The sequence below is a fragment of the Cyrtonyx montezumae genome, unplaced genomic scaffold, assembly GCF_038088225.1.
Source record: "Cyrtonyx montezumae isolate F1298 unplaced genomic scaffold, pur_monq_1.0 scaffold_26, whole genome shotgun sequence".
NCBI classification, from domain to species: Eukaryota; Metazoa; Chordata; class Aves; order Galliformes; family Odontophoridae; genus Cyrtonyx; species Cyrtonyx montezumae.
In genome coordinates this window covers 2,213,200-2,236,802 of record NW_027072003.1, presented here as the reverse complement: position 1 = coordinate 2,236,802, position 23,603 = coordinate 2,213,200, and the positions used below count along the sequence as shown (strand labels likewise).

The 23,603-nt window shown below is 34.9% G+C and overlaps 1 protein-coding gene across 1 annotated transcript; it reads left to right on the top strand.

Moving 5' to 3' along the window:
* The first annotated feature begins 15 nt into the window (after positions 1 to 15).
* SYCP1 (synaptonemal complex protein 1) lies at positions 16 to 21,243 on the top strand. The gene is made up of 31 exons (XM_065740345.1): positions 16 to 137; positions 1,021 to 1,105; positions 1,275 to 1,321; positions 2,599 to 2,763; positions 3,562 to 3,629; positions 3,820 to 3,893; positions 4,951 to 5,009; positions 5,469 to 5,538; positions 6,558 to 6,631; positions 7,192 to 7,300; positions 8,667 to 8,761; positions 8,895 to 9,079; positions 10,131 to 10,198; positions 10,798 to 10,859; positions 11,959 to 12,063; positions 12,977 to 13,080; positions 13,537 to 13,654; positions 13,872 to 13,942; positions 14,155 to 14,236; positions 14,838 to 14,900; positions 15,141 to 15,203; positions 15,573 to 15,635; positions 16,459 to 16,575; positions 17,141 to 17,251; positions 18,005 to 18,097; positions 18,924 to 18,998; positions 19,392 to 19,451; positions 19,597 to 19,773; positions 20,226 to 20,363; positions 20,688 to 20,774; positions 20,860 to 21,243. The coding sequence occupies exons 1-31, from the start codon at positions 30 to 32 to the stop codon at positions 21,001 to 21,003; spliced, it is 2,940 nt and encodes a 979-aa protein (XP_065596417.1). The 5' UTR covers positions 16 to 29; the 3' UTR covers positions 21,004 to 21,243.
* Positions 21,244 to 23,603: the final 2,360 nt, after the last annotated feature.

The window sequence follows — 23,603 nt, the reverse complement described above, 5'->3', positions numbered from 1 at the left end:
CTTTCAGTCCTCCTCGTTCCTCGGACGCCATGGAGAAAGGAAAACCGTTTAAATTGTTCGTGCCGCCGCGTCTGAGCGGCGGTCAGGTGTCTGCAGTCAAACCCCAGACCAGCGCCCGGGCCGCGGAGCCGTGCCAGGTAACCGCGGAGCTGCCCAGGCCGGAGCCGCGCCCACGCGAACCGCTGTACACCCCCCCCCCCACGAGAACACAAAACACGCGTGTGCAGCACGGGCTGAAATTAACGAGAACCAGAGGGATGCGTGTGAACAATTTCGAAATTAATTTCAAAGCCCTTTTTTTTAGCCCTTTTTTTTTAATCTATTTTCCCCCTACAAAACCATCTCCTCCGTCAGCCGTGTATTTTAAGTGCACAGCACGGATTGAAAAATAAGTGCACACGTTTAGTAACGCTGTGAGTGAGGTGCACACAGACACATAGCGTTACCCTCCGCCTTATGGTCCCACCAGGTCAGGTGTGCAGTGAAAATGACGTTGCAATGCACAGTTACGTGAATTCATCACTGACGCTTCCTATTACACATATTTAGGTTCACATATGGTGTTCTGACAGGAGATGAGTTACAGTAATTAAAAGATGAATTACTGCGATTTTCAAACTGCCTTGTAAAGCCAGATTTTCATGCTACGACTTAATCTGATGTGTTTCAGGAGTATTGCTGAAAATAAAGCAAAAAAATACATGTAAAAAAAATAATAATTGGTGTATTGAATCCTTTACAACTGTGAACAAGCATGCAATAGTGACTAAGTTCATAACTGTCATTAGAAATGTCCACTTGTCTAGCCACAGTGTAAAGCACACAGAAGACCAGCTGCTGGAAAATCTACTGTGAAGGAGGAGACAAGCAGGACAGTCCCAAAGCCGTCAGCCATCCTTTGGGCTTTCAGAATAGCTGACAGCTGATTTATGAGTGGGAAATGCTGTTCTTTATGTTTTTCAGTTTTATAACCTTGCTTTGCAAATCTATCTGTAAGAAAATTATATTTAAATTTTGCAGGCTTTTAACAAATGCCCAGGTGATGATTTTAATTTACCTTTTGTAATGACAACTGCAGCAAGCCATGGTGAAATCACTGATGCAGGTAAGGTAAACATTTATCTTAATTAAAATATATAGATATCTTGAGTATTTTTCCTTTATTTTATAATTTCACGGTTGTAATATTGTTAGAGCCACACTGCTATTTTTGCTGCTATTGTTTTTTTCCTTGTTTTTCTGGAAATACTCTGATCAAAATCTTCCAATTTCAGATGCAATTTCACAGCAAACAAAACTTTGCTCTGAGGTGGATGAAGAGGTCAGCCAAGTATAAACTTCACATTTAAGTATAAACCTTGCATATTTAATTTCTTAGGGACCCCTAATTTAAAGCATTATTGGGTACATAACGGAGCAGTGAGAGGGGAATCATTGTTTTCTGTGTCTCCTGTTTAAAGCTGTGGCACTTGTGGCACTTAAAAAAGTTTTTAATATTCAATCAACATAGCTTCAGATAAATCTTTGGATATTAAGAGGATTTCCAAGTTAAGAACAGTAATGCCTGGGAGGTCGGGGAGGTTCAAGTATAGTAAGACTTAAGCAGTTAAATATTACTGTGAATCTGGTTCTGAATAGTGTTTTGGAAGGCACAAGGGTTGAAGTCAAGAGTCCTTTAGAAAATAAAAGTAGATTTTTCCAATTACCTTGTTTGACTTTGTCTTTAAAACAATGTCTTTGGTGGAGTGGTTACCTCAAGCATTTGATTCTTATGCTCTTTTTACCAGCGTCCTACTTTAATACAAGAGCAAAGCTAATTTTTTGTGGTAGCTTCCTGTGATGCTGATTGCAGCAAGAAAATAGAACTTATTTCTTGCAGACCTTTCAGTGATTTTCATATCCCCAAAGACTGAGCTTCTTTTAGCCCTAGCAGATACTAGAACTACATATTCAGAACTGTAAAAATACTACAGTGCTGCCAAAAGAAGGATAGCATTAGATGACATTATACACACCTACAGAACTGCCTTGGAGCTAGCTGTTCTACTCTTTCCTGCTGAAGCCACTGATCAAGCATGGCCTGTTCAGTGCTGTACAGATGTTCTAAGAGCACAAGGCCCATTGTGCTTTTTCTTGCTTTGTATATGTTAGCTGCAGAAATACATTGTGTGTCAACTTCTGTGAGGCTTCTTAACATAGCAGTATCTGACATTACAAGATTAAATCATGATTAGTGTTAAGTCACGATGCTGTGATTCTAAGATGTTCTGTGAAGAGCCTAACAGAAGGAGTCCTGGTTCCACTGATAATAATAGCAAAACTTCATTGACTTTTGGTGATGTGCAGTTTATTACATCTGTAGAACAATGTCAGCAATGTCACTGAAGGCAGTAGGATATTTTTCACTCGTGTTTGTGTCACATCTTCTGCGATGTCTGTTGATACAGACACGGTGGATACACAAACTTCATTTCCTGCATCTAGAATTTTATGTCAACATCTGTGAAAAAAACTTGTGATATTTCTAAGAGATGTGTATGCAAAATATTATTAATTAAATAGCATTTGAGATTTAAATTGTGCAACCTGTTTTAATAGAATATAGAAACAATGAATGAATTGTATTCAAAACTCTACAAAGAGGCTGAGAAGATCAAGCAATGGAAAACAGCTGTAGAATCAGAACTAAAGCAGAAGGAAAGGAAATTTCAAGAAAACAGAAAGATCATTGAAGCACAGCGTAAAGCCATTCAAGAATTGCAGGCCAGTATTGTACATGTGTTGAATATATACATTAAAGAGAAAGCGCTTCCTGACTTAGTGTGAAAGTACTGTTCATACAGTTCAAGATTGCTACAGAGGTTGAAGAAATAATTTCTAACAGTTTGTGCTGACTTTAAAGAAACCACTTAGCCTGGACTCCACAATATATGGTTCCAGTGTTCTGAAGGGATATAGTGCATTTTTTGTTTTTAAAAATAGGTTCCTTTTCTTTAACAATGCACATTCCATGATTGCATTATTCACAAGCATATCATACTGCAGAAACCTATTCATGACTGAATAAGCTTTCATGCTCCCTGTCTGTGTAAACTATGCTAAGGCATATTTCTGTGCTCAACTCACAAAGGAAGCAGTGTGCTCTTGCTTTGTCCCAGTTTTTATCTAGCTGGTAGCAATGCAGAGCTCTGTAACTGAAATACATATTTTGAAAAATTTCTCAGTCCTTTTACGTGTTGTTGTTTGTTTGCATTTGTCATCTTTTATCATTTAACTTTCACCTTGAGAAAATGGTTCTACTGAGCAGGTATGCATGTAGTGTGCAAATGTATGGCTGGATAGCATGACTTAAGTGCTAAAGCTCCTGAGGAATTACTGCATTAATTCTATTTACATGCAAACTGTAACAAAAGATGTCTTGGTATGTAAGTCAGATAAAGCATATTTCTGTCTTTGGGTGCAGATAAATTATTTTTTCATATGAGGTTTGAGAAGTAAAAGTATACTTCTAGTATATTTTCCAGTAACCATCTATTTTATATTTGTCCCCTGTGAAATTAGTTTGAAAATGAAAAGCTAAGTTTGAAACTGGAAGATGAGATATGTGAAAATAAAGATCTTTTAAAAGAGTAAGTAACTATCAAATCTATTTTTGTAAAAAGAATGGATTTTGTTACTGAGAATTGCTTTAGTGTGGAAAGTTAAATTTAACTTACATTATAAAATTAATTGAAGCATTCACATTGTTACTACGTGAGTGTACAAAGTACCATGCATTCCTGTGTCTGCATACTGTAGTATTCTTTTGTCTTCTTTTAGAAACAGTGCTTCGAGACATCTGTGTAACCTACTCAAGGAAACATGCAGTCACTTCACGGAGAAGTCTACCAGATGTAAATGCTGTTTAAATCTTGATTTATAGAAGTAAATTTACTTCTAGCTTTCTCTAAATTCATGAAAGAAAAAGCTATCATTAAGTTCTGAATAAAACTATGCGAAGTTTAGTACACAAGGGTAAAGTTCAGATGTAAAGTGAGAGCTCAGATACACCTGTTTTGTAATGCTAAATTCAGGGGTGTTAGGTTAATTCAGGTTAGTATGATTGTTTACTAAAAGGTTACACACCCAGGAGTTATTTAGTTACCTAAACTCTAATAGAAGCTTATGTACTGCAAGCAATACTGATTAGCTACTAGTAGCCACTGGAGAGGAGTGTTAGCCTCCTGAGATCTTGTCATGGTTGTCAGCCCCACCCCTATATCTTGAATATATTAAGATACATTAGGTGGCATTTCATATCTGTTCTTAAGCGGTAGAATTGATTTTATTTGTCATTACTGTCTTAAAGAACTTTGGAAGCTGGTATGCTCCTGTTTGGAGCAGTTACATATTCTTCACACTAAATGGACCAATCCAAGAAAGTTGGCTAACCTAATTGAATTAAAATTCTGAAGATTTAAAAATATGTTGTTGACTTGTGATCTTAATTTATATGAAGTTCAGAATTGTGATGATAATCTTTAAAATTTGACTGACTTGATCCTGAATATTTAAAAAGCATTCATGACTCTTAGCCATACTTCTACAAACATCTGTTCCTGTACTCCTTTGATAACTCTGTTTCTCATTGTTATCTTCTATATGTGATTTCTTAAAGGAAAATAATATACATTCAAATCGTGAACTCGTTAAATGGTGAAATATTGTGACAGTTCTGTGATGACAGTTCTGTGGTCATGGGTATCTGCTGTTGGAAAATGTTAACTTTATACTGTATAAAATGTGTTACTTTTGGCACGCAGTTTCATAATGTGGTTGGTTTTTTAATAGGACAAGAGCCTTTTTAAAATTCCTTTCCTTTAATTCACTATGCTCCTTAAGCATAATGGCTTGAACAGCTGGCATCCTTTTCCAAAAGGAAAATTTTATCATAAATTCTTGTTTTGATAGATGAACATGAAAGAGAAGAAACAAGACAACTTTATGAGGAACTTAATAACAGTGTTGAAGTAAGTGACACAGCGTGTTAAAAAGCTCAAATGTAATCCTGTTAACATGCATATATTGAAAGACTTGGGTTAGGTGTATATGTTAACTTATGAGGCATCACTGTGAATGATGAATTTTATATTAAACAGAACCAGTGAGCACATGGCATAATAGTTAATTATTAATTATCAGTTGTTGTAGCAGCTAAGAAATGCACAACACCTTATCCATTAATTTAGGGATCTACAAACATGGATCAGTAAAAATATCTCATCCTTGTTATTATTAAAAAAAAATAAAACTTCTTAAACATCTAATTTCCTTAAAGATAGCATCTGTTAACTCAAAATATGTTTACGCTCTGACTTCAGATTTTAACTTTTTTCTATATGCATATGAATAACTGTGCAATAGTTTTGTTGTTTTTTTTTTTTTCCAAGCCACAAACAACAAATGTATGTATCAAATTTTATTTCTAGAGGATGATAGTGGCGTTCGATGAACTTCGTGTGCAAGCAGAGAACACCAGACTGGAAATGTGTTTCAAATGTGAGAATTCTGCTTAATGTGTTTCTGCTGCAAGCTTTACAGATCTTACTGCTTGCAGCGTCAGGCTGGAAAGATACGGTACTAGAATGGTGAACTGTGAACACTAATACTGTTTTGAAACTATGTCCTAGAACATCACTGCATGGTGGTAGAGTGGTAAATGCCTTCTGTTTACTTTAAAGGAATAGAAGTTGAAGATAACCAGCTAAATTCAGTTGCTTTGATAAGGCAACCTGTTGTCTCTTACTTCTTACCTGAGTCTTATTCCTATAAAATGAATTACAGTCTACCTTGTCATACAGTTTACTACTTTATCTTGTCAGGCTTTATACCAGCTCTGCTTCTCTTAGTTTGGGGGTAAGCTTTTCAAATTTCCTAGGAAAGGTAAATTTACTGCAATTTACATCTCAGGTTTCCTTTCAGACACTTTTATGATTCTGGTTTAAATTTTGCATCTGATGAATTGTTCCATCAGTACCGTAACTAATTTACTGAAAGCTGGACTCTGTCTTACTAATGCTGCTGCTATGTCTGGGCCCTTCATTGTGTTTTCAATTGGGTCAGATTTGGAACAATACTTTTGTAATAGACACTACAAGTTTTAGTTTTGTCTATGAAGTAGACACTTAATGTTTTATGTGGTTGGTTTATTTAAATGTTAATGCACTAGTATAAAGGTACAGAAATTTGAATCAAATTTATCTATCACTTTAGAAGCTTTATCTATCACAAAGGGCCTGCCTCATTTTTACATTTGTATTACTGCCATTTTTCTTATAATAATCTAGTAATAAATACCTGCAGTAATGGAGTAATTTTGTGGAAAGTTCAGGCACAAAGGTTACTTGTCTGATTAGAAAGGTATTTAGAAAAATGACCTCAAAAATGCCACTTTAGGAAACAAAGAGGACAGTTGTATGATTGTAAAGCAGTCCTAAAAGAAAAAAAATTGCATTTCTCTTCAAGTATATTTTAGCTAGTATATTAAGTATTAATATTTTGATATATTTGATCAATAGTAAAAGAAGCAGAAGAAAAAATGGACAACTTTGAAAGAGAACACAAGCTAGAAATCAGCATGAAGGAAAAGCAGGTATGCTCAGTTTTAACCAGTTATCAGTGTGATAAGAAAGGTGTAGCTCATATCTGGTAAGAAGAAAGGTGGGAAGAATGGTTATAATCCATAGCAGGACATGAATTAGTAGGGGAAGTTAGGAGCCTGAGATCAGAGTAGGTTTTAGTAGTGATGAGATGTCTGTGATGGAAGATGGAATTGAAAATTCAATTGTGAAACAGTTTTAATTTGTAAGTAAGAGACTGAAAAGCAGCGTTTCCAGGAAGGTCAAGCACTGTTGTTTTTTCTGAGGATGGATGCATGAAGTGTTTTGGGGCATTTATTATTGAATGAATAAAAAAAGGAAAAGCTAACAGCTGGAGCTGTATTTCCAGCAGATTCTGCTACCTTTAGTGACATTCTGGTATCTTTAGTCTGTTAGAATTCATGTTCTGATGTTGAACTGAAGAGCTTTAAGACCTGACCACTTTATTTAACTTGAATTACAGCAGTGTGTTTACTACTACTCATATGTGAATAACCAAAGATGAAAATGTACCTTCTTTTTTATAGATGTGTTATTGTTTTAATTTCCTTAGGTTTCTGTTCTTACTGTAAGGTGTAATGAAAAAGATGATGTAATAAGAGACATCAAGACTCACCTGCAGGAATCAAAAAATAAGATTGCAGACTTAGAGGAAGCAAAAAGTAAGAGCAATATTAAAACATTTGGCTATAAAAGAATGGAAAGCAGAATGATGATGATTTCATCCTGGTCCTAGTTAGCAGAGAACTTTGGGACCTTGCAAATCTTGTTCTCATTTGGAAACAAACACGATCCTGCTGATGTGTGAACTGGACTTAAAGCATATTCTCCTTATATATAAAATACAGACACTTATTTCATAACACAGAATTTCTCTTTAGGCTTGGGCAACACCCTCTTTTTGTTTTGATGTGAGAACTTTGTTCTGCTGGGCTTTTCTTCTCCTGCTTTTCCATGTGCTCTTGTGTGCACATGTTTATGCCACTATAAAGGCATCATATACTCTGTCACTTATTTTTCAGAACAGAATTATGGACAGATGTACCAGGGCATGATACAACGAATATCTGTTGTACAACTGCCTGTACTCTTGGGATTGTTCTGTTTCCACTTGGACAGTAAACATGTGTAAATAGTGTTTTTCCTGGTTACTGTATTGATCTACTTACATTCAATCATCTAATATTTGTTCAGAAATCCGTGTTTTGTGTTCAACAAGACGTGTTTTCACATCTTTGACAAATAACTCTCCCAAATTTTAGGGCTTTTAAGTGGAAACCTATTTGCAGATAGGCAGAGGATTGTCTGAGATCAGAAGCATGAATAATTTTGAAGGGTTCTTTTGTCTCAAGGATTAGTCAAGCAATGAAAGCTTTTGAAGTCTACAAAGGGAAAACAGTTGTGCAAACTTAAGATCAGGTGTGACTGGGGAAGCTTTAGCGCTTGTTTTTCAGTGTTTCTAAAGCTATTTATATTACAGAATATTTATACTGTATGATGCAAGAGCCTTGTTCAGTGTTTCAGGAAACACTTCTTTACAGAAAGGGTTGTTAAGCACTGGAACAGGCTCCCCAGGGAGGCGGTAGAGTCACCATCCCTGGATGTGTTTAAAAACCATTCGGATGTGGTGCTCAGGGACATGGTTTAGCAGAGGGATGTTAGAGTTAGGGCAGTGTGGTCAGGTCGTGGTTGGACTCGATGATCTTTAAGGTCTTTTCCAACCTGAGTGATTCTATGATTGCTCTTTAGAACTGAGGCAGTTCTGAACCTTCCCTTTCCTGGCTAGTGGAAAGGCAAGTTTATATCATTTTTATACTGGATAGGAGTGACTGTATTTTCTTAAATTTTATGAATATTAGCAATGTTACATTTAGGATACTAGTACTTATTAATTTGAATAATTATCTTGTAGAATTTTTTCCTTAAAAATTACGTGACTACATTATCTGCAGAACACAAATTGAAGCATTTTGAAGAGAACTTTTTTTTGTTTTTCCCAAAATGTAACTATATATTTTTTCTGCACAGAACGTGAAGGGGAAATGTTAAAGGAATCTCAGCTCAATCAAGAATATTTGAAGGCAGAACTGGAAGAAGCTAAAATTTCACTGCAAAAAACAGAGGTATAGCTTGTTCATAATTTTGCAGCATAAAGAGACTATTAATTGCATAAATAGTTTGCTAATACTCTAGATACAGAACAAATAGAACTGCTTGTTGCATTACATGTTTGGAAATTATATAATTGTTTTGTAGGCTACTCAAAAAGGCTTAGAAACTGAATTGCAGAGTACAGTGAAGGCATTAATTCAAGTCACTCAGGAGAAAGAAATACAGATGGAAGAATGTAAAGAGGCTAAGGCTTTGCACACATCCGTGACAGAAGAGTTTGAGACATCTATTTGCAATTTGAAAAGCTTGCTGCAAGAAGAACAAAATAGGTAACTTAAGCAGTTTACATTCAAAGATCATTCTTACAGGTAAAATAGATCACTGAGCTGCTGGGAATAAAACCTAAGTGATGATATGATGTGAAAACTTTTTGGCTTTTTTTGAATCAGTAATAAGTTTGTATCAAAGTTAGTACAGTCACCTAGTCATCATCTAATTTAGTCATTAAAAAAAAATAAAAGGGGGGAGGGACAACAAAGAAGTGATACCTATCTAGTAATTTGCATTATTAGCCCTTAAAGATGGTTACAAAATAGTTTGGGTTGGAAGGGACCTTAAAGACAATCTAGTTCCAGTGCCCCTCAACCTTCTACTCGATATCCCAGCACATGGTTGCACTGTTTGGATCTGCATGGATGCAGTTCTTGGCTAGTGGAGTAGCCATCTCGCTTGTAACATAAACGCTCTTTAAGAATGAAATGTTTACTGAGGAAGATGTTATTCCTTATGTGATGATAGTAGTGTTTCATACCAGTCTCTATTATTCCTGGACTTCAGGTCTTACACAGTTTTAAAAATTATGCATATGTTAAAAAACCTCTTAGCAACGAAAATCAACTTTTCTAAAAACAGGAATAGAACAGCAGATGTATATTTTAACAGTTACCACAACGGAGTTTTTCAGTAAAGAGTTATTTTGCCTACCTGGCATTAAGGTGTCTTCTGAGTAGTTGCAGGCCACGAAAGACCTAAGAACAAAGGGAAATGAAGGGGAAATTCATATTCTGATCTGAGTGCAGAGGATATCAGGTAGTTTTTAAAATCACACTGGTTGACATTGGTCTGTGAGACAGTAAATGCTTTTCCTCCTGATTTTCATAAAGAGGTACGGATGTATGTAGGCATGTATTTAACATCTGCTGTACAGAAGCTGTACAAGTGGGATTTGATACATTTGATATATACGTCATACATATTTTGTATATCATCTGCCTGTTGAAAAGGTATACATTTAAAATGTTTGTGGTATGACAGTCTTACTGTCCCTAAACTTTCAAAAGCAGTGCTTTATACTGAACAGAAAATGTTCGTAATTATTAGATTGAAGAAATATGAAGATGAGTCAAAACTGCTTACATTGGAACTCACAAATAAGTCTGCTGAGCTGGGTAAGATTTGTAGAAAGAAAGAATATAAGCAGTAATAACTTTTTTTTAAATTTATTTATAGAAAATAGACAATCCTTATGTAGTACTTGCTTGAAAAACTGTTTTGCCATACCCCTTACCTGCCAGGGAAACTTACATTTGTTTTACTTAGCCTCCCCTTTCTTTGGTAGTCATTGTAGCTGGCAGTAGTCAAACAACACTGCTGTACAGACCTTCAAGAGTAATACCATGCATGCATGCATGGACACTCCTGGAAGTCATTTCGATTTCTCACATTATTCCAGCTGAGACTGGTAGGCTCCAAACCAGTTTCAGAGAGGTAGTGTTAGACTGCTGAACAACAGATTCCAAGAATGGCTTCTGTACTATGTAGCAGAGACAGAACACCTGCATTAAGCTTTCCTGCAGACTGTTCTCCCCACATCATATGTAGAACTGCACCTACAGTAGTTAGCTTCAAATATTACTTTGATGCACTGTTGTAACAAAACAGAAAGCACAGAAATAATAGCAGATAAAGAAAGGATAAATTATTTCTACTATCTGCTGTATATCTAAATTCTTTTCTGTTCAATATATTTACATTGCATGTGCTGCAGAAGAGATGACTAAACTAAAATATGACAAAGAAATGCAACTTGAAGAGTTGTCTGAAACACTGGTAAGTGTCCATTTCATTAGTCACCTGGCATTTACTTTTTATGTGAAGTCCCTCTTGCCTCATGAGTACCTTATATGACATAAACACTGTCCAGTATGCCTTAATGTTGCTTTCTTATATGTCTTTCAGACTATTTTGCTGTTCTCTCTGAAGGACCTCATTCTATCTACTGTTTCACTTGTTTTGTTTCTTCTAGTCAAAATTTCTGATCATTTCCTCCTTCATTCACGCCTATTCAAGTACTTTTCTCTGTGGACACGAAGACTCCCTATTTTTAGTTATGCCCAGTACTCACTACTTCCTCACTGTGAACCTTTCTGAAAAATACCTTTCCGTGTGTGTGTGAGGAGCATTAGCTCACACACTGTGAACTCCAAGCGTATGATATTTAAGCCTGAAGGATCAATCAGTTTTCAACAGTAAATATAATTCCTTGAGTGGCTTTCTTTATAATAATCCTTTAGAAATTAAGCCCCCCCAAAGGCTGACCATACTTTGGTATTTAAAGGATAACCAAGCTTCACAGCCAGGAAAGGCAACAGAATTTGTGAAAAACTTATGTGTAACGAAATACAGCAATTTCATAGATATCATGGGTTTGTTTCATCACAAGTCTATTGCAATTATTTTACCCTCTGAGAGGTATTACTTATGGTGACGTTTCCTTCATGCTTCAGCATTCAGTATCTAGGAAGCATTGCTTACTGCATTGATAAATGTTCCTTTTCAGAGAAAACGTTTAAGAGTCTGAGCCTGCTGGAAGGTCTTACGGTTATAACACCATGTGTTCCCATGGTGTTCTCATCTCCTTATAGGGAAGTTTCCTGAGGTATTTAGCTTTGAACTTTGTGAATGTTTCTAAATCTTGAAACAGGCTCATTTTCTGTTATGGAAATCTGAGTTATACGAAGTATACTTTAATACAGGATTATGTTAGTTATGATCTTGTATCTACTAGTCCCAGAGGAAACTATCTCAGATAAAGTAAGGTAATGTGAAACTAGGTTTGCATTTTACCAAATGTGATTTACCAAATGTTCCTTATGTACTATTGTGCATTTAATTTTCTAAACTGAGTTTCATCAATATTCTTAAACAGGGAAAAGCTGAAGAACTTCTGGCAAGGAAGAAAGATCTTGAGGCTACTGTTGAAAATTTGCAGGAGACAGAAAAAGAAATGAAAAATATTCTTCAAGTTAGAGAGGTCTGAATAAAGGGTGATCGTAAATACTTTATTGTTTTTATATGTTTATATATGTAAGATAATAAATGCCATGTAGAGTTAGGCCAGTGGTCTACACACTGTAGTATTCTGCTTTTGACAGTGGTAGCCAAAGTTACTAGACAGTACAGGAGCCTGGTTATTAGCTATTGTACATTCTCCATACGTTCCTACAATAAATGTATGCAAAGCATATTTGAAGACACATCCTTGTCAGTTCCCTTTTGTTATCAGATTATAGACTCATCCATGTTCACTTGTCTCATCTGTTTTGTCTCTGCTCACATTATTAGTCTCTACAGCCTACTGTGATAAGAAATTCTAGGAGTTCATTATAAGCTATAAGTTTAAAAACTGTATGCTGACATGCATGCTTCCTCTCTCTCCCTTTTTAAATTAACTGCAGACCGGTACCTATGGTTCCACCGTATCACTAGTTATTCAGAATTAGTTTTCAAAGCACTTACGGATTATAAAATTATATAATTTATATATAAATTATAATCACATAAAAAAGCCTGCCTTCTCCTGTAACAACAACAAATTTCTGAGGGAAGTGTTTCACTTTGTAGATCAGAAGTTATCACATTACTATGAAGAATTTTGTTATTTTCTTAATATAAGGTGAATTCAAAAGCTTATGATGTCAGAGGAAACACTGACTTTACTTAAATGCCCATAGAAAAGCAATTTTTCCAGTACTACTTACTTTTGCAGACTACTTTGTTAAGCTATAAAATAGAGGACACATTTTCATTCATATCAGAGTTTAATGAGTCTGTCTTGAGTATGGCTTTGTTTCATCATAAAGCTTTGTGTTGTCAGTCCAATTCTGATAGCTTCCTTGTACTGTAGTTTACCTATGTACATTCAAAATAATGTTTTTCTTCTACAGAAAGAGATATGTGATCTGAAAGTACAGCTGACTTGCTTAGTTGAAAAGGAACAAAGTTATTCGAAACAATTTTCAACACTGAATGCAGATCTTGAACGAGAGGCGTATGGTCATTTTTTATTTAATCATTTTCATTGTTACATAGAAGTTCTTTAATGCAGAACAAAATGATCTATGATTTTCTTATGAAAACTTTTAACTTACACAGACAGCATTACAGCCTTTATATATTTTATTTATGTGTATTTAATTGTTCTTTATTTCTGTCTTAGCTGTTTTAACATGACTAGAGTGTTCTTGAAATCACCATTAACTGCTTTGAGGTAGATGTTAAACTACATTCCTCTCAACCATTATATTTATACAGTTGACTTATTTTCATTCTTCCTCCTATTGCCTTTCATGTCTGGCTCGATATTAAATTTTGCAAAGATTGCATTTGCAGATTCAGGCCTGGACTTTTTCAATGTGAAGTAATATTTTATAACAGATAATTTTAATTTAAAAAGAAATTTCCAAGTACACATTCTTATTTCTCTTGATCATTTATTCTAAATTAGACTAAAGAATGAGCAACTAACAGTGAATATCAATACACTGTTATTAGAAAAAGAACAAATAGCACAAGAGAACAGTGATATGGCTACAGAACTCAAGAAACTGCAAGAAAGTCTTGAGGTGAGTTGTAAACTTCTATCTGTTTTCAAAGGACAAGGATATATTAAAAAAAATAATTTAGTAAACTACAGTATTATATATTCCTGCAGAGTATCTGAATTGTTTTTTTCTTTAAAATACAATATAAGTGGAGTTACCCTTGTGAATATGGCAGGTCACCAGATTGAATGAGATATCACTTTGAATTTTACTTATTTTGTTTACATTACTTATTTAGGATCAAAGGGAAAAAGAAGAAAATATAAAGCAGTTAGTAGAACACCTGGAAGAAGCAAATGGTCAACTAAGGCAAGTAAAATAAATATCAATGTACAATATAATTAAAGGAAGTAAGTTTCTTTCATTCAAGGTTAATCTAAATGTTGTGTTCATATGCTCCTTTTATTTCATATAGCTTCCTTTTTTATGGAAATAAATCATAGATAAATGGGAAATAAGCTATATTGAAAAGTAATATTCATAAATATACATTTACTAATATTTGTTAATTTGGCATTTAGAAATGAACTGGAGTCTTTGAGAGAGAAGATGGCAAAGAAAGGTGAAGAGATTAAAAGCAAACTGGATGAAAGTGAAGAAAACGTAATATCATTTCTCATTTGAAATACAACTTTACCTGTAGGATGTAATCTAGATGTATTTTTTTTCCTTTTCTGCCAAGCCAAACCTAGGGATGCTCTCTCTCAAAGAGGTTTTCTTCTTTCAGTGCTGTTAGCAAAAGAGTCAACGTATGTATATATCCTGAACCCTAACACTTTAAAAGACAAGCACCTTCACTGGACTGTCCAGATTTGTCATATTTTAGGCAAATTTAGAGCCTCATTTTATTTATTATTTTTATATACCCAGTAAGTAATATGAATTTCAGACTGAATGTGTTTACGTGCTTTTGCTTTCTTACTCTATTGTCAACACACACCTGCTTTTTTTTAACATCACAGTGGATGTCAAATTTATCATAAAATTCAAAAGATGTGTTTAGAACCTGGGATGTTTTTTTAGGTTTGTATGTTTGTTTTTTTTTTTTACAAATAAATACAACACAGGAATTTTTTTTGAGGAAACTGCTTTGAAATTGTAACACAGAAATTAGTAGAAATTCTGCAATTATGTATTTTTCTTTTTTTAAAAAAGTATGAAAGTTCTGATAATATTTTGACTAGATTTACAAATATAATTCCAGACTAAGAGTATCGGAAATGAAATGTTGAAAAAGGAAAGGCAGCTGAAGGCACTAGAAAATAAGGTAAATAATTTTTTTTTTTCTTGTAATGACCTCGTTAATTAAACTTCATGAGATTGGGCTAGAAACATTCTTGTGGCACATCATGGTAAAGACTCCAACCATTATAAAATGTTGGCATTTGTTTCAGTCTCATTGGAATTAATAAAATCTTTTCAAATGCATGCTTTGGAACTTTCACAGTAGCATCTAAGACATCGAGTCATTTTTAACAGTTAACTAATGTTTGAAATATCTCTTTAGTTGAATAATATGAAGAAACAGGTGGAAAATAAAACAAAGTGCATTGAAGAGTTACAGCAGGAGGTAAGTGTATTCTTTTAGAAGTACTGAATAGGTAAAACGTCATTTTGAGGTTACTCTTCAGCAATCCTAGTCTGGTGTGATTTCTTTAGGCATAGTTATGTAATTCATAGCATTTCCTTTCTCATCTTACCTCTGAGAGTATTAATGAGTCACATTTGGAATTACTCAATTTGTAAAATGCCATTACAGTGATAATATCTTTAATAAACTTTTATTATTGCAATTTATATACCATCATATATAAACTTTTATAATTTCCATTTAGCATCTAGTATCATCAGTCTATGGGTCATTCTGACTTACTGCATGAAGCTAAAACATTGCACAGTCCTGTTAACTTTTATTAACGTTTCTATTTTACTTTAACAGAATAAGGTATTGAAAAAGAAAGTGACTGCAGAAAGCAAGAAAACAAGTAGTTACGAAGGGAAGGTAGGTTTAATGTATGGAAATGTTAAAACACAACAACTGAATTTCTGGAGTCTCTGTATAATTATTGATAAAACTCGTTAAGCACGTTCTTCTTTGCTTTATGAATCTAGAATATGGATTCTACAGAGTTAAATAAGCCCCTGGTTTTTGGAAGGTGCTTCAAATTTCAGTCATTGGATATAGGGCTTTCAGATATTCATAAGAAACACTGCTTATCAAGGAATTATCACCCTAATAAGTTATTTTCCTTTTTTTTTTGTTGATAGAATACTGAACATTACTCAGTAATACCATGCAACCTGAACTAGCAGGTGACAAACAGCCCACAGGTGGGGGGGTTGGAACTGGATGGGCTTTAAGGTCCCTTCCAAGCCCAGCTGCTCTAGGATTCTATCACTGTACGAATGACTACGCTTCATTTTCTTACCTTGCATTCCATGCCAGTGATATTAAAGGGTCTTTGTCTTTTGTATAAAAGGCAGGATAGTGTCAGATAGCTACTGGGTTGTTCCTCTATAACTGTAACAATTCTTTGTGATTTGCTAGCTCTAGTTTTAGGACTGCTCTGTTGACTGGGATGGACAGAACTGCAGTGGGCTGCCTTCCCTGTCATGTTGCTGTAGTTTCTAAAAGTATTTTCTAACTCTCTTCAGTCCAAAGTTCTACTCTTTAAGGTGAAAACAGAACATTAGATAGAAATAGTTGTAGTCACATACCTGAAAATGTATTCAGAGTGTCTCTACTTTTATATAAGATGGAAAAATGCCCCCAAATTGGCACATTTGTTCTTGAACAAATAACAATGTTTCTGCACTCTCTAAAGGTGAATAAGCTAGAGTTAGAGATGGAAAACATGAACAAGCAACATAAGGCAACAGTTGACATTTATCAAAAAGAAATCGAAGCAAAAGGAGTAAATGAAAATAACTTACTTGACGAGGTGAGAGTTGGTAATTTTTTCTGCAACTTCTAATTAGATTTTGATTTAAGATCAGTGCTTGATATATATTATGAAGCTATATCCATGAGATTCCTTGCACTTACAGAGTAGTCTTTTAAACTAATGGAACTTCTTGTGTATGCCTGTGAACAAAGCTTTAGAGCACTAAATCCTTTAATCTGAACTCTTCACGTCTTTAAAAATAAGAACATAGTTTTAAAAAGTCTTTTTGTCAGGAGGTTGTTCAAAGGTGTTCTATTCTTGGTATAAATACAGAATAAGCAAATAGGTTAATGTTTCTCATATTGGTGTTTTCCTGTCCACAGTTTTTTAATCAGAATATAAAAGAAAATTTACATGAGTGTTTGAAATTGCATTGTGGATCAAAATGACACTTGTCTGCCATGGAAGAATGGATGTATTTTTAATCTATGTTTTATTTTCTCATTTTAAGAAAGTGTATAGAAGATGCAGGATTTGAAAAGGATCATCCAAGCAGATGAAGACTTCACTAAATTAGGCTGTATATAGATTGCATTAATTAAAAGATCCTTGTTACTAACAGGTAGAAAAAATGAGGTTACTTGCTGATGAAGCAACAGTAGCACAGAGAGAAACTGATATCCGCTGTCAACACAAGATAACTGAGATGATGGCGCTCATGGAAAAGCACAAGGTAAGCTTCCTAATGTGGGATATTATGATAAATTATGACATTATGATAACCTTTCAAAACCAGAATTTACAAGTTAGAAAGTGAAACTTCATAAGAGACCCAAATCTAGGATCATGAGGTTAAACACTCTTGATTTGTTTTATCTTCTAAACACAAATTTACTTTCAGATTTTGAAAATGTGTCTACTGGGAGATACATTCCATTGATGTAAGCTGCAGACGTAACGTGAACTATTAGCACGTTTGAACTCCCAGTAATAAATTAGATGTGATGGTGGCAATGTTTTTTTGAAAAAATCCTGCAGGCTGCTTTGTTTATAGAGCATTCAAAGTTTGTGCTTTGTAGTCCTGATGTAATGTTTTTCAATGTTTTCAGTATTTTTCAATTTTTTTTTTTTAATGAAGAGACTGTTTAGTGATTTTCAGCACTGTAACTAAGCATATTTGAACTGACATCTTTATTACTCTGTTTTGCAGTATATTTTGCAGATCACATGAACAAAAATAACATCTAGCTTTTATGTGCTGGAGCACATACCACTGTGTAAGGATAAAGCACTCTCTGTTGCCCCACAGAATATCAAATAACACTGCTTATGAAGTTTCTGTTGTACCATTTCTGCAGAAGTGTCAGTGTTTGTTCATAGTGCTTTCTGAAGCTCCAGAAAATATTTATTTCAAAAAATGAGCAATATTTTAAGATTAGATAGATCTGCAACATTTAGTCCAATAACTTTGTTTGTTTTAATGCAGCATGAATATGATAAAATGGTTGAAGAAAAAGATGCAGAGTTAAAACTATATAAGATAAAAGAGCAAGAGCAGTCATCATTGAAAAGAGCTTTGGTAAGGTATACTCATCAGTGTTGGATAATAAAATGAAAGGGCTTATTTCCTAAAAAGTCCAACCTTTCAGCTTGCCTGGGATGCACTGAGAAAAGAGGGGTTGTTTTGAGCCAATGTAATTCTTCCCTGTTATAGTACCTGTCCTTTTCTGTCTGCTTTTCTCAAAAGTGCATCATGCTCTAACCTCACTGTCTGGTTAAGAAATTTTAGTATTGAGCAGGTTTTTTTCTTGTTGGTTTTTTTTTTCTTTTTTCCCCTTCTCACAAATATTTAAAATTCTTACCTTGAATAGTTCTGAACAGGAACTGTTTCTTAGTCATACTCAATCACTTTTTGAAACAAGCTTAAACGACATTTCAAGTCTGGAGTTGCATGATTCTTTTTCCCTTTTCCTTTCTGGAAAACTGAGCTTTGAGAGCGAGCATTCCCTCAAGTCTTTCACAGAAGTGTGATTCTATAACTGCTACTTAAAATGTAGTGTTTTTCTGACATTTCCTTTCATAGAATATTATTTCTTTACTTTTATAGAAGCTGTGACTCAAGTCAGCACTTCTTTTTAATCTTTTTTAATTTATTCTTAGATGTGGAAGAGTCGATTCTATCTGCGTTCATCTGTTATTCTAGTGCTAGAATCATCTCACAAAGTGGATTATAGATACCTTTCACCATACTAACTTTATGGATAAACTAGCTCTATTTGAGCAAATTGAATTTTCTTTGTTTATACTGAGTATCACTATGAATTAATGTCTCTTCTAGGCTGTTTTCTTTTTTTTTTTTTCAGGTTAAGCAGAGCTAACCCTTTCCATTATCTAATTGGTTTTAGGAAAATGAACTGTTGTGTTTGAAAAGTGAACTGTCATCCCATAAGGAACAGCTTAAGGCAGAAATTGAAAACAAGGTATTTCTTTTTTATTGTAACAGTATGGGTGACATGCTTGGCCTGGTCATGTGTGCTGCAACAATAACAACTGTGAAATGAGTTTTTGATTCTAGGTCTTGCTGTCTTAAAATCAGAGCTTAATGCTCTCGGAAGTCATTATGCCTTCTGGTGGTAGAGAATGTTTTTCATGACTCCTGAGTATGTGTGAGGGGAGCATGGAGAGACTAAAAAGAAGAATTGTCCATCAGAGATGGGAAAAGTTATGTAAGAAATAATATCAGGAATAGAAGGGTCATACCTTAGTTGGACTAAACATGGATCATATATTTGTGTGAACTTCTGTAATAACACCAACAAGATTTTTAATAGCTAAATATAAATAAAATATTTACTACTTAACTCTCTTCTTAGGAGAATCTTGCTAAAGAACTCTCCCAATATATGGCTTCTGCAGCTGAAAAGAAGGACAAGGTAGTTGTAACTTCATCATTAAATAATTTCCAAATTTGGTGATATGTACATAAGCAACCTAACTGAAGTTAAATAACAACATTAGATAAGATCAATATTCAGGACAAAAGGCTCTGAAATATTTTTCAACCTTTTTTAATTCTAGAAAATACAAACTCATTTTTCTGAGACTCCTAAACCTCGTTTAGATCCAGACTCTGCATCTATTAATGTAAAAAAAATACTGTCTCTGAGTGATGTTCCTATGAAAGCCAACACGATGGAAAGTAAAAAAACATCTCCAGCATTTACACAGAGTCCCTTGGTCAGACGATCGTTAAAGGTTTGTAACTCATAATGAATTGTTCTTATTTTCCTGAACATATTATTTCCTTTTGTTTAACTTCCAGTGAAAGAACCACTGAAGTAAAAGCAGTCTTGTTCTTGATGCCACTCACTATTATTGTCCTTCTGAAAGCTTTTTCCTTCAAGCTCATTTGTTTGCATTTTTGTGAATGTTTGTTATAGTCTGTCTATAGTGACTGTGGTTCAAATGGACTACTGAATTTCTGCAGATAAGCTTAAAAAGATTAGATACAGTGTGCCATAAAGCTCAGCTCTTCTGCAGCTGCTGTTTTTTTCTTTTTTTTTCTTTGTGTGTGTGTGTGATTTTGTTTCAAGTTTTGAATGGAAAATCATTCCTGGATGCGCTGTCTGTAAACTGGGTTATGAGTTTAGTGTTGGATTCCGTGATTACTGCTGAAAATGTAATTTTAAATGCTATCTTTTTCCCAGACATACACTGTAAAGACTCCTCCAGTACACAAAATGCAAAGTGAAAGCACAGGTCTGATTTCAGAGCAGAGGAAAAAGCAAAAAGTGCTTCTGCAGCTGGATGCTCAGTCAGATAGCTCTGAACATAGCGACCTGCTGGTAAAACTCAAACAAATAGCATGGTTAACAGTTCTTTATGCACTCTGCTACATCTGGGGATGTAAATAAGACATGTGGGCTTTGGTATATAAGACAATTTGAGTACATTTTTATTTAGCTGTCTCTTTCTGAAATTTTATAAATAATTAGTTACTTTATGATAAAAAATACCAATCTTATAATGGATATCTACATTGTTTTTATGGAACTGTTGAAGTTTCATAGCAATACCTTAACTTTCTTTTTTGTACTCATTCCTAAGGGGAACAAAAAGATTTTTGAATGTAGTATATATGGAAGTAACCTTTTCATTTTTTATTTAAGAGCCTTGTTTCAGAGGAAGAAGTATTTAAAAAATTATACAAAGATTATCCACAAGCTTCACAATTATATGTAATGACACCGAAACAGGTACACTCCCTTTGATTCAGATCGAAACGAAGAGCAGATCACATTTGTTTTAGAAACTAGTGGATGGCTTTGTTTTTCTTCTTAGAAACCAGCCACATCAAACCTGAAAGCTCCAGGCTCTGCGCTAATGCTTACAACTATGAGAAAAGTGAGAGAGACTGGATGGACTGCAGTTTCCAAAATGGACAGGAAGAGAAAAATGAAAGAAGCTGAAAAACTCTTTACTTAAACAAGTGAGCAGTGCTCTAACGTTATTTGATTAGTACAACTGCAGCACTCTGAGCATTGGTACACTGTTGCATTTTTCTGCCATATCCACTGTGTTTAATACAAATAGTCCTTATATAACTACAATCTGCAGAACACATTCAGTGTTTTATTCATGCTATAAAAAGTCTGGAGATATTTTAGTATTGAAATGAGAATAATTTCAAAGAGAGCTGTTTCCAAAAGAAAAAAAGAGAAAAAATACTTGCTAACTAGAAATGACAGTTTTTAAGAATTTCAGTTATGTTCTTTTAAATTTGCTCTCTTGGTACACAGTTCACAAAATTGCATTATTTAGTAAATGAAATGCTGCAGCTGCTGATGTGCAGCATTTTCACTCAGCGTTGTCTTGCATTTTCTTCTTTCAGAGTGTTCTGTTGCCTGTAGCAATGACTTGGTATGTTAGAATAGTTTTGAAACTTCAGAATTCTGTTTTCAATAGAATTATATCAGTTTAAAATGATCTCTGCATCATTAGAAATATGTACACGTATTTTAAGATTATAAGCACAGTGTTAAGATGTCATTAAATTGTTAATCTTGAAATCACAGTGTGATGCTGCTTTATTTATTAGAGCACAGATATAAATCATCAGGCAGCTTTCCTAAGCATTAATAGCTTCTGCTAGTTAAGTGTAGAATAATATCTGTTTTTGCATTAATCCCTAAGTAATCTTGGTTTCATAACTATAAAAAAACAACAAACAACCTGCTTCAGAGCCCAAGAATAACAAGACATCTTAGAAACACTAACAAAACTTCCTGGAATAGGTAGCAAAACTTGTATTTCATTCCTTTTGTGCAGCTGAAAGTGCGGAGAGTGCAAAAGAGAATGCAGAGAATCCAAACAAATCTTTTAAGACTCACTCCGTTTGACAACTGAATTTCTAAACCAAAAGGATTGAAGATCATAAAGAGATTAAAGGACTCTAAGAGCAAAAACACAGTGCAAATCTCAGTGTTAATGTCTGACTTTCTAGAGCCTTTTTGGTCCTTATCTATTGAAGGATTTTATTTTGTTAAGAGAGACAGAAACTTAAACCAATGTTCACACTGAGCTAACACACTAACTTAAATTTTAATCTGGAAAAAAGAAAATGAAGTGCTCTTGCACAGTATCAAGTCTCCATATGAAGATCTGGGTTACCTACTGCCTGCCTCTCATATTGCCACTCAAATCAGGAGGGCACTACAGCCATGAGAAACTGACAGCTGTCTGTGCTGTTGTTCTTCAGTTTTGTCCTGTGTGTACACACTGTTTATCTCAGAATAACAGGAACTGACATATCCAGCACTCCCCAATGAAACATAACCAAAGCAGTCTATCATACAAGCCACAACAACCAATAGGACCATGAAGCATTTTAAGACCATAAGAGGAAATTGTTGTCATATCACATGCAAAGAAGAGAGATGCCCTTTTAATCTGTGCTTGACAGGAAATGATGCAGCTAATCCTAGGAAAGGAAAGAACGGTCATCTGTGAATTTACTAATTTGAAAGATAAGAGCTGTATTTCAAGCTGGCTCAGAGAGACTGGCAATAGACAGATCAGCTTTGAAAATGCAACAGCCACAGCCTGTTTAAATGCAAAACCTGATGGCAAAAAACACCACAACGGCGGCAGGTTAAGGAGGCCTGCATATGATGGGGTTGGAAATAACACCAGAACAGTAATCTTCCAAAAATCTGATCAGTTTTGTCTTTTGTTGTTCCGTGTGTTTGAAATCAGCATGGCTTCTGATTTTCTGCGGTCTGGAAAGATGGACGTGTTTCAGTTTTAATGTCTGCAGTACTGTGTGCCTGTCTGCAGTGGAATTAAGATGAGCTGATTCTGCTCTATTTACTCTAACCCGCTCTCGTGTTGTGCTACCAACAGGACTAGGAAAGACTCATGGCAACTTATCTCCACTGTTCTTACTTTTACTTTGGGCATAGGACAGTGACAGAGAATCCTGTTCTGATTTTACACAGCATGAGCTGAGTTTCTCTAGCTCTCTGTAGACATCCCTAGATAACAAACCCAGTACTTTATGCTTCCTCAATTCCATTTACAGAGATCACTCACAGCATTTCTTACAGAACATGAGCATACTGTCTTTCACTTAATGAAAGTGTAAAATAAGTGATGCGACTGAATAGGAGGGTTTAGTTAAGAGAAAGGTTAAAGATAAATAATTTAAAGTGTAAGTGGCTGTTCCAGAACACAGCTACAGAGCTGATGGCTGTGAAAGCACATTAAAACTTTGCATCTCTGAATAGTCTGCAGGTCAGCAGGGGGGCAAGCAAAGAAAGGGATCCATAAGCATCAGTACTGAACTATGAATTTTAGCAGCCTGTAGGAAGGAAGCTTTCTGTGCTCATAGGTTATCGCACAGTGCTTTGTTGTGCTGCCATGTTGTCCTGCTGTTCCCATAAAGCACTGAGATCTCATTCCCAGTGCAGAGAGCTCACTAGTGAGAGGAGTCTGTGGTCAATCAGAGCAATCTGGGAAAGGTTTTCCTACCAGCTTAACAGTTTGTGTAAGTTGCTGAAGAAACGGGACTTTCTCTGTCCCTCTGG